At 39.3% G+C, this 16,733-nt stretch overlaps 1 protein-coding gene across 1 annotated transcript in view; it reads left to right on the top strand.

The window, feature by feature from the left end:
- Positions 1–15,299, top strand: part of TPH2 (tryptophan hydroxylase 2) — a 70,738-nt gene extending 55,439 nt beyond the window's left edge. Inside the window, exons 9-11 of the mRNA XM_006026247.2 lie at positions 7,560–7,655; positions 14,656–14,789; positions 14,883–15,299. Of these exons, the coding sequence (XP_006026309.1) occupies positions 7,560–7,655; positions 14,656–14,789; positions 14,883–15,057 (405 nt within the window). The 3' untranslated portion in view covers positions 15,058–15,299. The remainder of the gene's footprint in view (positions 1–7,559; positions 7,656–14,655; positions 14,790–14,882) is intronic.
- Positions 15,300–16,733: the final 1,434 nt, after the last annotated feature.

The raw sequence follows: 16,733 nt of genomic DNA, 5'->3' as shown, positions 1-16,733 counted from the left end.
AATGCTGTAGGCTGTAAATAGGGTCACACTTTTAGTGGAGCTAAGCAAATAATCCATAATGAATAATTTATTCATTGAATTTTGCCTTTTTCTGTTTGTGGAACAATTTCTGTAGCTCATTGTGAAATACTCTGATTTATTTGTTATATTATTCATGAATTTCTAAGCAAAAATCCGCCCCCCCCATATAAGTAGCTGTCAAGAAGATGTGATTGTTTAATATTAAAATTCCATCTTTTATTAGTTAGGTATGTCACATGATATTATATCTATTTCCTATCTATTTCCTGGTATATCTATTTCCTATACCAGTCAATACCAGTAACTTCTGGTATAACATAATATTAATTTAATATGAATTTCAGATATTGATTGCATCAGTCAAATATGCAAACCAAATTTCACTTTTGGTGAATTTTGACAATCAGTAGAAGTCAATGGGACTTGGGCTTCCAACTTCCTTTTTCTGTCTTTTGGGAAATGTCCATTTAAAATACAATGGAATTATATTTTTATTCATTTGTTGGCAAACTATTTATGTGGCAAAATGTTGCCTGAGCAGAGAGAGTAAATTGCCCTTTTAGGAGAAGGAGGGTTGTGCAGAACAAGCTTGCAGATGGATGAGTTTGAAGGTCTGACGGAGTTTGTGCCACTGTTTTACCTGCCCAGCTGAGAAGCTGAGGACAGGGATATCAATCTGAGTTCTTTCATGGGTGCAACTATACATTTTTTTTTAATTTGCTTAAACTAGTAAGCCTAAAACAAACTAAAAATATACTTCATGCTGATCACTAAATCCGCTAGAACTATTGCTGCAGCCTTGAGCATGGCCTCTGACTTTGTGTTTACTGCTTTCTATTGAACCCTCTGCTTCCTTTTTCTGTTTTGCTGATTTTGGTCAAGACTGTAATTGAAAGCAATGTAAGAAAATACACTTTCGGCTCTTTTGCTGTTTGCTTCTCTACCGGAAGCCCCACTCTTGATTGAATAAGCTCCCTGAATGCTTATTTTGTACTCTAGACTTTACTCCATCTCCCACTACAGTGAAAGGGCAGTGCTTCTGCAGATATCAATTGAAGTTAGATTAGTTTCATTAGCTAGCTAGCTACCAGTCATTGGCCAGGTTATCTAGCTAGTAAGTCATCTCAATAACAGAGCCCTTTCACTGCACTAGCTAAATGCTGCTGTGTACCATTATTTAATATTAATACTACTTTTTGATATAGTACGTACATAGTGAGGCTCTTGAATGAAGACATTTGGCTACTACTTCTATTATATTGTATTAATCTTTTTTTAGAAGAGAAGGAGAAAGAACAATTGCAAAAGGTGGGAGAAGGGATATTCATTCTTGAAGAGGACCTGATGAGCTTTATTTTGCTGAGTGTTATCTTATGTTTTAATATTTGAATACCCAACATCTGTTTTATTTACATTTCTTTGCATTGTAAATTGGGAACAGAAGGTGTGGAGGTTTGTTGGTTGAAGGAAGAGTGAACTCTTTGGGCATGTGAAAAGGGGGAAAGGTGGTGATTGTTGTGGAGAGGAATTTTGTGGTCTTCAAGATTCAGGCTGAAGTAGACTAGGGTAGCATCTCAGAGATGAGGTAAAGCTTTGATGGAGAGGCAGCCAGTGAAGGAGAGGGAAGTGAATTGGCTGGGTATCAGAGCAAGAGAGTGACTGTAGCTTCAGTGCTTTGGACAGACTGGACAATATAGGCCATTTTAAAAAAAACCAAAGCATCCAAGCCTGCATGCTCATGTTTGTAGCTTCAGTTACCATTCCTGCATGTGCTAATCAGGTGGGTGTGCACTGAAAAAGAATTGATCTAATTGGCCATTTGTTCATTCAGTCACTCAGACTACATTTGCAATTGTCCCATCTGTGTAAGAAGTACCAGAAGCTAAGCATGAAAATATAGACATGCAGTTGTGCCTCTGGTTTTTAAAATGACTAATGTTTAACTTCCTTATCAATGTGTTCTATAACTATAGAGCGATACAATAGTTTTCCAAAGGCAGCATGAAAACAAATTATAATAATACACTGTATCTTCAGTGGTTATAAATGATGTACTACTAACTAATGAGCTGAAGATGGCAGCATTGGGTGAGCCATCTCTTTTTCTTACTTAACAAAGTAGAGGCCTGTTAAAGCATAGATATTGTAACTGTTGCATATGGCAAATGTATCTAAATATTCTTTTCATTTAAAGGGTTTTTCTTAATGTGTAACATCGCTATAAATTAGGAGTAGGCAGACGCACTATATTTTACCATCTGGTCATTTTTTGTATATTTTATTTAAATGAGTTGCACTGAGAATACAAGCCTTCTAAAGAATGAAGATAGGTTCTTTCAGCATGTGCCTGCTCATAAAAGTTTCTCATTTTATAGCAATAATAATTCTTGCAGTTCTGTAGCAACTTTGGTTCAAGGATCTCTTTTATGCAATGACTGCCTAACAAATGTCCCTAGAGCAGGGGTTGGAAGCCAAGTGCTCTCCTCTCCTAGGCTAATGCCTTGATACTTTGGCTAAGGAAACTTGCTCACAAATGCTTGTTCTTTCTGTCTCCCTCTGGTGCGAGGAATTTTAAGAGTCTTTTCTGTACAGTAGCACAGTTGCAACAGAGAGGGAAGGAAAAGTGTGTCCCAAATCCAGAACATCCTACAGCTTAGTTGTTAGGCCCCTTTTCTAGAAAGCGAATAAAGTAGTTTTGAGCTCTAACTGAAGGGTCTAGAACCCCATTTCCTCCACATCCAGGAGACACTGGCCGTAGTCACTGAGCTATTCAATTAGGAGGAGGTACAAGTCTCCCTCCTGCTCAGGCCATGTTTTTGAATGCAAAAGGCTGTCTGTGTCCACTGTGTTTTACGGGGAGCTTGAGTCTGTTGGTGTTTTTAGCATGTTTGGCACGCACCTGCTGGGTTGGTCTTCTAAAGGCTCTACAGTTAGTTGAGGTGGTTCTTGATAAGTCTTACACTTATGAGCTAGAGACCAAGCTGTTCAGACCTGACAAGATAGCAGCCATTGTGAGCACGTGCAAGAACAGAACTTCACGTGACTGTGGACATTTCTTAGAAAAAATGAGTCACTTGAGGGATTTAGTGAGGATTTTAAAATCATGCTCATGAATGACATGTGCCCCCGGAGGCTGGGGGGGCATGGTGACCACTCACAAGCAGTGGTGGTGGGGACGTGGCAGCGGTGAGCAGGGAGCTCCCACAGGTGGCTGCAGCAGTGTCACCGGTGGGGGGTGGCGAGTGCCAACCAGACATCAGTGACCACCACAGACGTCACTGGCAGTGTCAGTGGCAACTAGTGGTGATCTGCGACTGCCTGCAGGTGCCGTCGGCAGTGTTGGTGGTGGCCAATCACAGGGGGTGCACTGGCAATCTCAGGGGGTGCACATGCACCCGCATGCACCCCCTACACATTGCCAGTGATAATGCTCTTAGAGCGTCTTTGCTATGCCTAGAAGTGCTGCTTGGAAATACACCCCCATACTTTGTTCTCTACTTGTTCCTGGAAATGTGCCCAACAGTACTCTTAGATTCTGTGGGTCCATCTACATGAGATATTTACTGAGGGTTGCCTAATTAGCTCCACAGTAAAGCAGCTCTGTTTATACATGCAGAGCTATTAGGCCAGAGTAAAACTGATTAACTCTGCCATAGTTTAGTGCTCCTTAATACAAATACTATCCTATGGCTGAGTTATTTACTCCAATACAATGCACACATAGATGCTGGCTGGGGCATGAGGCTGCTACAGTGTGGGGCTGCCTTCTGGTTAGCCCTGGATTGAAGCGCACACATGCCCCAGCCAGCTCCTTTGCAGCATGCTGAGCCAGGTCAGAGCAGTCCTGGACTGGCAGGCTGACCCCCTAGGGTCCCCTGACAGTACAGACTGTGTCACCCCAACTCTGCACTGCAGTCCTATGCGCATGCATACACACTGCACCCAGGAGCAATAAACTCCAGCATGAACTGTGCTGGAGTTTATTCAGCTGGACTAATTTCATGTGTAGATGTGCTCTGTGTCTTGGGAGTACATTTTGGTGCATGCTCAGCACCACTCTAAACCTTGCTTCATTTTGGGATTTGGTGCATCTGAAGCAGGAGTGAGTGGGCAGGGCATGCTTAATGGTAGTATTCCCAGGTATGGCACAGATGTGGTATAGGTATGTCCTTGGAAGTCAGCAGCTACATTTTGCCTCAATCCCAGTTGAGGTGCCTTGGTCCTTTTGTAGTTCTGGCCCTGATAGACTAGCATTCAGGATTTCTGTAGACATCTCTGGTTAGGGATAGACATTCAAAAAAAGCCAGAGCCTGAATTGATTCAATCTTTGCAAGTTAGTCTAACCTGGCTAGGCTGAACTGGTTTGAAACCAGGCAGGCATTGTCTGGACTGAGGAAATTCAGGCACATGCCTGCAGTGGCTCAGGCTAGAAGCCAGAGGGTGCTAGAAAAGTCCCCCCTTTCCTTCTGCAAGAGCTGAGCTGAAGGGGGTGTGGCCAGGCCCTGGCAGGACTCTCTTATTAGGGATGTCAGCCTGCGCGGTCTCAGGTTTTTCCCCGCTGGCTGCTCAAGTGGTGGGAGTGTTGCCGGCCCCGGGGCTAGCACTCTGAGGCAGAGGGGGCAGGGGGTGCAGTGCATGCATCTGTTGATAATATGGAGCTTTTCAATCTCCCTCCCTGCTTCATCATGCAGCAAACTGACAAGTGAGCAAGCCAGCTGGGGGGCTGATAACAGTCTTTATCACCCTATTAGCAAAATAATAGCCTCTTTCTACATTACTTCAAACTTCTTAAACAGCTTACCGACTGACCTGTTGATTAGCTCCAAAAGCCCTAAGCTGTCCCTGTTCTGTCTGCCTATCCCAGTGAAATTGGACACACACACACACACACACACACACACACACACACACACACACACACACACCCCCCCTCTCTTGGCATTAGCTAGCATACCACATGCTGGCTACAGTCCCTGCTGTGGCAGAGAGGAGGAAGGGATCTCTGTTTAAGCAGCAAGTGGTGAGTGGGGAGGAGAGGGGGACACAGGGAAGCCAGCAGATCCTGCTGTGCCTGCAGAGGAAATGATGCAGTTCTGAAATGTTTTGTGATCTCATCATTTTCTTTTTTATTTCTGCACTTCTGAGTTCTATCTGGTAACAGAACTGGAAGAGCAGAAGTTCCATGAGAAGAAGAAAGTGCTTTCCTTAGTGATCCAAACTCAGATGATTTAGATGAGCTTCCTATAAATATCAGAGCTTAAGCTTATCCATTGGGGATTTTGGCGTTCAGGTACCTCCAAGCCTCATCAATTGCTAGCTGCTATTGGTTTCAGATATTGTACAAAAGGTTCACGTTTGTTAACTTCCACAGAGTTCCTTTCATGTATGCTGAGTCAGGTAATTAAATAAAGAACAATTACAAATGTGTATGAGCTATATTTGTGGGTGATGGAAACTAGATTTCTGAAAACTTTGTGAAGAACTAGTGTGTGTCATCTGTTGTGGACATTTAGGAGCAAATTCTAATTCACTTTCAGGCTTTTTAACAGAACATAGCCATCTAAAAGTAGGTACAAAGTAGGAGATTTTAGATATTACCCCCACCTGTGTGACTAGACTTGTCCCTTACAGCATGCCTAGAATGTATTCATTTATGATGTGTTACAAATCTCCTATTCCTGTGCAAAACACTCACTCCTCCTGGTTTTCTCCAGTTAAAGTTTTAGTGACTTATGAAGATTCCTGAGCATGGAATCTATTTTGTGCACCTGGGAGTAGGGCGTAAAACCCACATAAGTGGCAGTAATTAATTAACCTAGCTGTGTTGTGCTGAGATATATATAGTGCTGATATAGCTATAACTAGTTGTCTTTGCATTATAACATTATTGCTTTTTAAAACCTTGATAGATGATCAAGCAAATTCTGATGGATAATATCAAAATCAAAATAAACAACTTAGGATCTGTAGTGCTTTTCTTCTCTTTCCATTGTAGGGCTGCTGAAATACCTTTGCTTCACACGCTTCCCAATATAATGGAGCGTATAATACAGATTAGAGACAGTACTGGTTTTATACTAATATTTTTTTTCCAATATCTTACTAGTATGGGTCAGATAGTACTTACTACCTTTCTAGTTATATGGGTAAAACCTCAATGAACACTTACAATGGACTGGTCCATTGAGCTTACTAGACTGTCTGTAATTGCCTAATTTAGGAAGCAAGTGACATTTTTGTTCAGTTATGGCAGATGACTTTAAAATCTTATGAGGACTAAGGTCCCAAAGCAGGAAAGCCCTTAAGCATGTCTTTAAGTCTATATCTGATACAGTATATAAGTACATACTCAACTTTAAGTCCTACTGCTGCCTTAAGGGGACTACATAAACATGCACCTAATGTGCAGGCCTAAATTGAGGACTAAGACCCAGATTATTGAAATTCACTTACAGATGCATTTACTTACTGGTGCCTAACCTGAAACTGTGCTGATACTATGCCCAAGTCTCCAGATAAACCTGATACTTAGCACTATTGAGCGCAGTACTGCAGTGCTGCAGCCACAGTCATTTCTACTCAAAAGTTGGAGCTGGGGGTGATGGTGTCCTACATAATAGCCAATGCAGTGGTCCCCAACCTTACCTTGCTCTTGGGTAAGAACAGTAACATACTGTAGACAACATTTAATTCTGCTTTTCTTGCCAGCTGCAGTTTTGACTTTTTATTTGTCTGTGACTGCAAATGACATTGGAGGATCTCATGGGTAATGTGTTGCCCATAAACCATGGGTCAAAGACCACAGTTGTGCCAATGCAGTGTTTCCAGCAATCATGCCAACAAACCACCACCCCATCACTAGAGAGGAGTTATCTGATCTGCAAGGAATCTCACAGGCTAGAGCTGGCCTGTGGAGCCAGAAAAGTTGTCCTGCCCTGCACCAAACTATAAAGTGGTCTGGGATGGAAGCAACCTCCACCATCCTGTTGAAACAGGGTCACTGTATAGGAGTGAGGGATCAGAAGGAGAGCAAACAAAAGACAGCATGAATCTACAGCCCAGTGTTTGGGGCACTAATTTGAGCAGGAGAGACCTAGATTCTGGTTCCTGATTTTAGGATTGTTTTTGTTTTTCATTCAATATTTAATATAATATATATGTTAGGATAGGCACCTACATTTTTAAATACCCCAAAGTCTGTTGGAGGTGCCAATCAGGATTTTGCATTGGGTCCCTTTCACTATCTTTAGGCACACTATGTTTGGAAAATTTGTCCCAGGTGACTCTTCTTGTGGTCTGTTTGGAAAACCAGATAAAAAGCAGAATTCTCCATGCCAATTTTGGGCAGAGCTACTTTACTAATAAGCATGACATTTAAAATACTTAGCAGTAAGAGTCCTTGATCTGAACTTATTTAAACATGAAATTCTGAAGGAATGGGGCAATCAAGTGAATATGGTGCCAATTGGTGCTGTGGAAGTGCTTATTTACAACACCAGTATATATCTACATATCTATGTATCTATATATTTTTGCAGTGCTATTTTTTTACCATTGAATTTGGCCTCTGCAAGCAAGAAGGACAACTGCGTGCTTATGGAGCTGGACTTCTGTCTTCTATTGGGGAATTAAAGGTATGTGAGTGGCTACATACTTTTGTCTGAAACAAGTTACTTGAAACAGGAAAAATGATGAAGTGTGAATATTTTTACTTTCAAGTAACCTTAAATATATAAGAATAAATATTCACATCCCAGAATGATGACACTGACCCAAAAACTATGTTTGAAAAGTTAGCTGGTATGTGGAATGTGAAATAAGTTGACAAGGACCGATGTGCAAAGACTAATACAAATTGCAGTGTTTATTGTCTCCTTGATCTCCTTTGGTAGTCAATAAGACATTTAAATTTGTTGCAAGGTGAAGCCTATACTTTCTAGTTCTGTTTACTGCATTGGAAAAGTTTGAAGTAAAAAAAGCTCCTGAAATCCTTATGTAATAAAAGATGCACTTATTTTGAATATGTGGGAAAATCTCTTCATAACATGGAAATAAGGATGGATTTTGCATTATTTGAGGACTCCTGTGGGCTGTAATGGAATTACACGTCTGAGTAAGATGAGCAGAATTCAGCACACAATCTAGAAATAAAGCCTTGATTCAGAATATTTCCCTCCATTGCACATGTTTAACTTTTTAAGTATCTGTTTGCAAGGGCCCCAGTCTTTTAGTGACAGAGGTGCTTAACTTGACTCAGTGAGAACAGTTACATTGGACAAACTCTTTGGCTACAGATAGATGTTGTATTTGTCCTGGGATAAACCATTATAACTGGTTTATTTGGGGACAAAGAGCATTCATCATATGTCAGTGTCCCATTGTTCTGGCATAAATCCTAAAAAAGATTCACGGGATAAGAAGAACCAACAGTTTAGACCGGGGTATCACAAAGTGCATGTGAATGGTAATCCTGAGATTGCATCATTGAATGAATGGCAGACAAATGGCAGCGTGTTTAGCCATTCACTAAACTCTGATTAGAAGGGCAAAGTGTGCACATGCCAGTTCCAGGGCATTTCTATTCCAGGACAAACGCAGGTACAACTTGTAACATCTGTTCATAGCCTCAGTGCGTAAACTGAAACATGTGGGTTCAGTATGATTTGGCAGGTATACAGCTACAGCTGGTTAAATTTTTTTATATGAGAAAGATTTGGTTGAAATTTTTAAAGAATTATGAAATTAAAAAAAAAAAGAATTTACAAAAAGATTTACAATATTTTTACTGCTTTTTTCAATTAGTTCTGATCAGGCCCAGTCCTGCTTTGGTCTGATCTGCATCTCAAAACATTTTGGTTGGAATGAGGTAGTCTTTTTCCTAGCCTTATATGAATATACTTTTTGAAAGCAGTAAAGCTAGTATGAATAAAGGAAACAACCTCTTGATTTTTTTTTCTGTTTCCTTATGTTGTATTATCAGTGTTCTGAATACAATGCAGGCTTTCAGTACAATGGCCATTTTACTCTTCACTGAATCAGAATTTAAATATTTGACATTCACTGACTAGTGGATTAAGGTGTCACATCAGCCAGGTGCTAAACACCTCTGGCCCCTAAATCTCTGGTCCAATGTCTTTTGGGTTTGAGCCTCAAGGTCTATACCAGTGATACTCAACAAGGGTGCCAGGGCACCCAAGGGTGCCATGAAATCCTTTGAAGGGTGCAGTGAGGTGTGAGGAGATAAACCAGGTGTGAGGCGATAAGCAGATAAACACAGGCTCAAACTCAATCCCTGCCTGGCTGTTCCCTTGGCCCCTCTGCAAAGAGGCAAGCACTGAAATAAAGGAGTCAGGTTTTGAAATGAGGTGCCATTCAGTTCACAAGTTATGGAGAGGGACTTTCTAAAAAAGGTTGAAAATGGGCTCCTTGCAGAATCCGACTCTTGGTTTCAGCTAACAGTTAAGTGTTGTCAAGTGACAGCAGTGAAAGTGCCTACCCCATTATTTACAAATTCTGAAGACATAAATGCATGGAAAAGAAGAGGCAAGAACTTTGTATGTTTTATAGCATTCATGTAATAAACAAATACATTTTTCATATTGTATTTCATCACAATACAACAATCCTGAACAAATATTATTTACTCAGCAGTTGTCTCAAAATAGAAGCAAACACACAACCCTTTTGAAAAGAATATAAAAAGTATATAATGTGCACATTAATGACATATATTGATCAGTTTCAAAAGTAAGTTCACATATCATCATCATTTTGCCATAAATCAATATTATACACTTTTCCTATTATGTTACATATATATTTCATAGAGTTCAAGGCCACAAGGGGCCATTAGATCATCTAGTCTGCCTCCTGTATATCACAGACTATTACATTTCACTCTGATATCCCACATTCTGAGCCCAATGGCTTATATTAGACTAAAACATTTCAGGGTCTCAAGAGACTCTAGACAGTTGTGTGCTGTAGGCAGAGGACAGGAGAGACTGAGGACCCATAGTCCTCATACTGGCAAGGAATTGACTGGGGGAAAGATGCTCAGAGGATTTTAGCAGACCATCTATGGTCGTTGCCAATCTGATGTGGGATACAATTCCTTCCTGACTCCAATTCTGGAGGTCAGTTAGGCCATGAACACATGAACAAAACATGCTAGTCGGACATCTATTTACCATCTCCATTTTGGGCAATCTCTGAAGCTTTAGAGGAAAGCGACCCATAGCCTCACTCTCCCTTTCACCCTGAATACATTTGACTAGCTGTGAACTGGGCGGGGAAATCCCTTACTGGTCCCTGCCGGTGACTGGTTGAGGCTATTTGATAATAGGCGAATGCAGAGCTGCAAGTGTTATGAAAACATTGAGGTTAATTCAGACAATCATCCTATGAACTATGAAAGAAAGGGAGTGAGGTCCAGAAAAGACTGTGATGGATAATTTTTTGAGTAGACAGTCCACAGATGTTCTCTCAAAAACTGGACTGAAGGACATCTTTTTGAAAAATGTTAAAATTCATTTTAAAGAATGAAAATTATTGATGAGTCCAGTCCCTCCTCTAGTTAGTAGTTTGAATTTTTATTTACTGCTATGAAATATATATCTTATTTCCAGGTTTAATTTGTTTAACTTCACCTTGCAGTGACTGAATATCGTTGTGCCTTTGTCAGCAAGACTGACAAGGCCTTACACTATCAGATAGCTTTCAGTGCAACAGTATTCACATTAAAAAAATTGTTAGTCACATGACTGGCAATAGCAGAGTAGGAATATTTGCAGCATGAATATGACCAGCAGAACTCAGTCCTTTTAAGTGACTTGGTGACACTTGTTCAGTTGTCATTGTCTGTCTGTTTTTTCCTGAATTATGTTGCTTCATTACATAAAATCAGCCAACAATTTCAGCACCGATAAACTGAAAATCAAAGGAATGTAAGTACAAAATAACCTTTGAACAGATTACTTTTGTGAACTTTTTAAATATTTAGAGTTTGACTTTAAGGCATTAAAAATGCAATACCTAATGTTTGTGCTACATATGTAAAAAATAATTATGTGGAAAATACAGAAAGCACCAACATGAGGAGAAACTAAAAAATATAAGGTGGGGAAAGGAACATTAAAAAATAAAGTAGTTTAAAAATATTCTGCTCCAGTACAGTCAGATTCATTCTAGACAAAGAATGTATTTGGTGCTGAGAAATAAGAGAAAAAGTGTACATTTCATTTCAATTAATAAAATGGGGTTATGAAACAGTTATGACTAAAAGACATACTAAACTTAAAAAAAATCCATCTGTTCACTTTATCTGTTGTTCTCATAAGTCCTTTTATTAAAAAGGTCCTTCCACTGACTTTGCTGAGCTGTGAATCAGGTCCTGGGACTTCAGGACCATTTTGTTGTTAAATGCAGAGGCAGATTTTCAGTCCTGTTGCACATCTCTTTTAGTCAAAGTTACTCACAATAACTCCCATTGTTAAAAAGAGGTAAAGTTAACATGTCCCTCTTCATAAGATATATATAAAAAATCAGTGTATTCTAGTACAGGTTGTTGTGTTGTTTTCTGAAGAAGGTGAAGGGGATGGTTAAAAGAAAAACTGTATGCCTGGTGCACATTTTTTACTAGTACTCTTAACTAGAGAGTCTTTTTCTATTTGACTAAAAATATATATAAAATTCTATTGATACCATAAAAAAGTTCTGGTAATGTCAGCACACAATGTGGAAATGGCCCCTGTTGTAGATCAGCAGAAAAACATTTAAGAGCATATTTTTTGCAAGACTTTTTATATTCTCCTGCAGAATAACAAGACAATAAAATCACTATAGAGACACCGGCTACCTCTTCTCACCCATGTTCTTATTCTGGCCCATGGATAGAACAGCATTTATAACTCATCTCACATTTTCCCTCATATTTACTGGAAGGTTGTTAGTCATGGGGTTAGAAAGCCTTAATAACAATGTTTTAAATTATTCCATTCCAGTCTTTATGCTCTGAGGAACAAGCACACAGCAGAGCTGTTTTTAATATATCACTGAATGAGTATTTCTCATGCCCTGTGTAAGCAGAGCTGGAAGTACTCTAGGGGTACCCCACCAGGAGAGAACAAATCATATTACTCTTGAGCAGCCCCATTGTCAAATACAGTTACTCTTCATGGATATCAGCAAGGACTGAACTCAGAAACTCACTCCAAACTCTCACTGCTTGAGCTAAAGGTGAATTATAATGTCTGCACCAGTAGAACAGCTTATTTCCTGTGAAAATGAGCCACTAAAGTCAAGTGGTATCACAAGACCTTGAGATGGTGGGATTTCCAGTTAACTGAAGGATGTAGTACACGTACCCCATAGGTTTTACATTCCATGGGGATGTAAGTGAAGAAGATAAAGTTGAAGAAATATACAGTAAATCTTTACATGTCCCAGTTGACTTAAGACAACTGGTGAAATAACATATGCAAGACAAGTGGGTGGGTGACCAACATAACTGCATATGATTTATTATTGTTGTATAAAATATTACATAAATTATTAATGTTATTAAAATACATTAAATATAACCAAATCTTTAGGATCCTCCCAATTTCATACTTTTCTCTACTGAGATTCTGTACCTTGTAATGTTTGTCATAGCGCACTGAATTTGTTTCACAGCATTGGGGACTATTTGATAATTGCAACAGATATGTACCATGACTGCTCAGATGGTCTCATTATCCTTATTTGCTTTAAGACAGCATTAGGAAGGGCCCAGCAGGTCTGACTGAAGTTTCTTTTGGGCCCTGGTGCTGCCAGCTTCAGAACGTACAGTTTACATACTGCATTTTGTATGTTCATGGTTGCAGAATTTCAACAGGTCTGGATTTTTAAAGATATTGATATGTTGTTTCCTTCTGCCTGAGGCTATTCAATCCCGCATTCCTCACTTCTCTGTGCATTAAACACAAGGCTACAGGGTTGCGGGGGGAACTGTATCCAGTCCCCGCTTCAAGGACTCTTTCCTGTAAAATGCATCAACAGTCCTCAGAGCAGGTGAACTAGCTGTCTAAATCTGCTTTAAAAAAAAGGCTTTTAAAAATCTGGCCCTCAGCTGAAGTTGATTTGATGCCAAATACAGGACTTTGCTTCTAATCCAGTTAAGGATTCCAACAATTAAAATCGTGGGCATAATATCTCTGTAGCACCAGGATCTAACTGAAAAGGATGATAGATCTGCTAATGCCACTTTGAAGGTAGAGATATTCAAGGGAATCTGAAAGGCAGGGATGGCTTACCATAGTGTGGCAAAGGTCCAGCATATTCAAGGGTTGTCCCATGGTTTTGGAATGTGGTTATTCATTTTGAAATGCAAAAGGGATGTGGGCTAAGGCAGATCAGTTGAGTCCACAGGTGGGATTTGTGTTATTCTTTACTAGTTTACACCACATTTTAATTTGTGCTTATGCATGAAAGAGCATGCACGTGCAGTGCCTGCATAAATTACTCAGTAGGCATGGGCAGTGTTGCACTGCTCTGAAGAAGACCCATGTTGCAAATGAAAAAAGAAAAGGAAAAAGCAGCACTTTCATACTCACGAGATATATTCCCTGTATGTAATTTACCCATGTAGTATGTTCAAGTTTTTATACAACACCTTTCACTATAGATAGATGGAGAAAGGATTTGAGGTACTGGAGATAAATCTGCTTGCTTTCAATACTTGTACCTCAGTACAAAGCACTGAGAGTGAACACACTTATCCTCAGTGCTCTAAGGTCTATGGCAGGTACAGAAGCAAGAACAGCTGCTATAAATAAAAATGAAGGAGAGGAGAGGGAGCTGCAATTGCTAGTTCTCTACACTGAATCCTAGGGTGTCTGCTCTTAGTGTCCTTCTGCCAATCATACAAAGGGAAAAAAAGATCTAAAAGCTATTCTCCACCTAATCACAGTTGCCTCCTCGTCTTCCTAATGTGTGCTTTGTACATAAATATGCCTATTTATATAGTTCTTGTTTCCCTGCAGTATTTATTTGGAGCATTATTGCTCAAGTGTACTTGGTAGAAGGGTAATGCATTTCATCAGTACACAATAAATGAACATTATGTGCCAGTCTTCAAATATATCGTTTCAGTCCTAAACTCATTGTCAGGAAAATGGCAGGAGCGTTTGGCTTAAGAATGGATGACACAGATTATGGGGATGGTTTGGTCAGACTGTATTTGCCTACACAGGTGATTACCAATGCTGTCATTCAAGTGATATTTTTGGGGCATTACTTTTTGTAGTTGTACAGATAAATTTCCCGGAATATTTATTTTATGACTTTCTCCTTTCCAGCTGGAAATGTAGGTTTATATTTCTACATGGACACCCAAATACATTTGTGAACTGCTCTTAATTATTTAAGTAATAACTTTGGGGGGGAATGATAGTAGCTAATAGATTTTTAAGTAAAATTTTATTTATCCTATTTATGGTGGAAGATCCACTGTGAGTAAAATATGTGAGACTAGCAAGTGACTGTAATCGTAGAATAACAGTGATATAAAAGCTGGGTGCATAAAAAAACTACAGCCTAGACACTCAGGAGTCTCATAATACATTTTAACAGATTCTGTGGTGTATTTTGCAGCATGCTCTGTCTGACAAGGCCAGTGTGAAAGCATTTGATCCAAAGACAACTTGCTTGCAAGAATGCCTTATCACCACTTTTCAGGAAGCTTACTTTGTCTCAGAAAGTTTTGAAGAAGCCAAAGAAAAGATTAGGTAAATTGTTTCTCTTGACTTTTATAAAACACAATCTAATTTTCTTTTCCTTAGATGTGGCTGAAATAGGTGTTAATTTTCTTTTTCTTCCAGGGACTTTGCCAAATCAATCAATCGTCCCTTTTCTGTGTATTTCAATCCCTACACACAAAGCATTGAGATCCTGAAAGACACCAGGAGTATAGAAAATGTTGTCCAAGATCTTCGGAGTGATCTGAACACAGTATGTGATGCTTTAAGCAAAATGAACAGATATTTAGGGATTTGATATCTGTGGCACTGTGGTGTACTGTCAGCTGTTTCTTCTGTGGCTATTCTAGCAACATCTTGTGATATTGTTAACTTTTTAGAGCCATCAATTTTCCCTCTACAGCTTGGCCAGTGACTTTGCATCAGTGTGTAGCTCTATCTATTTGTAACTTGCAGACAAAACAAGACAACGCTAATTTGCGAACTCAGCAGGAAATGTGATGGCCTATAACCAGCTATTCTGTGACATGCCATAAAGAAATACACCATTAAAAACTTGCCTGGCAATGCTTTTGTTTCCTTAAAGAAGTATTTCATTTCAAAAGTGTTTAATTTAAAATATATATATATTCAAAAGGTCTCCTCTGATTTCATTAGAGCTCTGGACTTAGGTCTGGACAGTCTGTTTTCCCTCTAAGATGCTGTGGAAAAATATTTGCAAAATTTTCCTTGCAAGTGAATGTATATTTCTTTCTGTACTAGTGAAGACCATTTTTTTGTCCTTTGTCTCTTCCTGTATTTGAGCGTCTCCAGTGACTGAACGATAGAATTTATGTAAGACTGTGAAGGTCAGAAAGGATATATATCATCGTTAAAGGGTTTGTGAGGGTTGCAAATTATAAGGCAAAGAATGGACAAATATTTCAGAATAGCTGAGTAATTTCAAAACAATATAAAATGTTTGGTAATTCATACAAGAAGGAACTTTAGTTGGTACCTGCAACTATTAAAGAATGCCACAAGAATATCCAGCAGCCTTTGACAATTTAGAAAGTACTTCGTCTTAGAAGTGGCACATTCAGTGATATTTATGGGAATCCTTATGTTGTTACATATGAATGTAAGACCCTCTATAGCCATTATTTGTCAACTTCATTCCATTATTCAGAGAGATGCTTGCAGGGATTTTCCTAATGAGTCTCAGGCATAATTGGGCATTGTTTATTGGGTCAAAATAAACCTTGCCTGGTGCAGGGAATCTAACATGAAGTATCACCACTGCTTGTTTAAATAATATAAAGTTCTGATGAGAAACCCACTTACTTCAATGACTAGTGGGCCCATGTACACCAGGAATCAATTTGGACCACTGTGAAAGTCATAATTTATTATTTCAACAAGCTCTTTATTCATCAAAATCAAGTGGACTATGAAGATCATGTCAAATATGGACCATGATGCCATGACACATCTATATGCATTGCAAATAGCCTCTGTTGAGACTTTTCTATGTCTTGTTGAGAAAGCTATGCAGATGGTCTAAAGGTTGCATAAAATACCAGCTACTTGATCACATCAGTACATCCTTAAATAAGAGGCAATTTGTAGGGATAATGATTTTCATAGAGAAGTATCCTTCAAGATAACTGTAAGATAACAAAGAGAATGCTATTTCCTTTGAACTGTCCCTGCTGGATTCTCATACTGCTGTATTAATAGGGTGTGGAAAAATCTAGTGTTAGATTTAACTGTGGCTACCATTGGTACCAAGGAAGAGCTGTTGAATTATCCCAAAGGAATCAGAAGGCTGAAGGGAGTTCTTTACTTACTGACATCAGTAGTGACTGTTAGGTGTCACCTACATTTAGCAATCCCAACACGGAAGTTTTCTGACTTGCTTCTTTCTTTTTCAAATGGAGCCTGATAACCCTCTCCAAGTTCTTTGGGAAAATGCACTGTGCCTGGATTCCCTTC

This window comes from Alligator sinensis, unplaced genomic scaffold (assembly GCF_000455745.1).
Source record: "Alligator sinensis unplaced genomic scaffold, ASM45574v1 scaffold1021_1, whole genome shotgun sequence".
In the NCBI taxonomy this organism is placed as follows: Eukaryota; Metazoa; Chordata; order Crocodylia; family Alligatoridae; genus Alligator; species Alligator sinensis.
The sequence above is the reverse complement of the archived record's forward strand: the minus strand, read 5'-3'. Positions and strand labels throughout refer to the sequence as shown.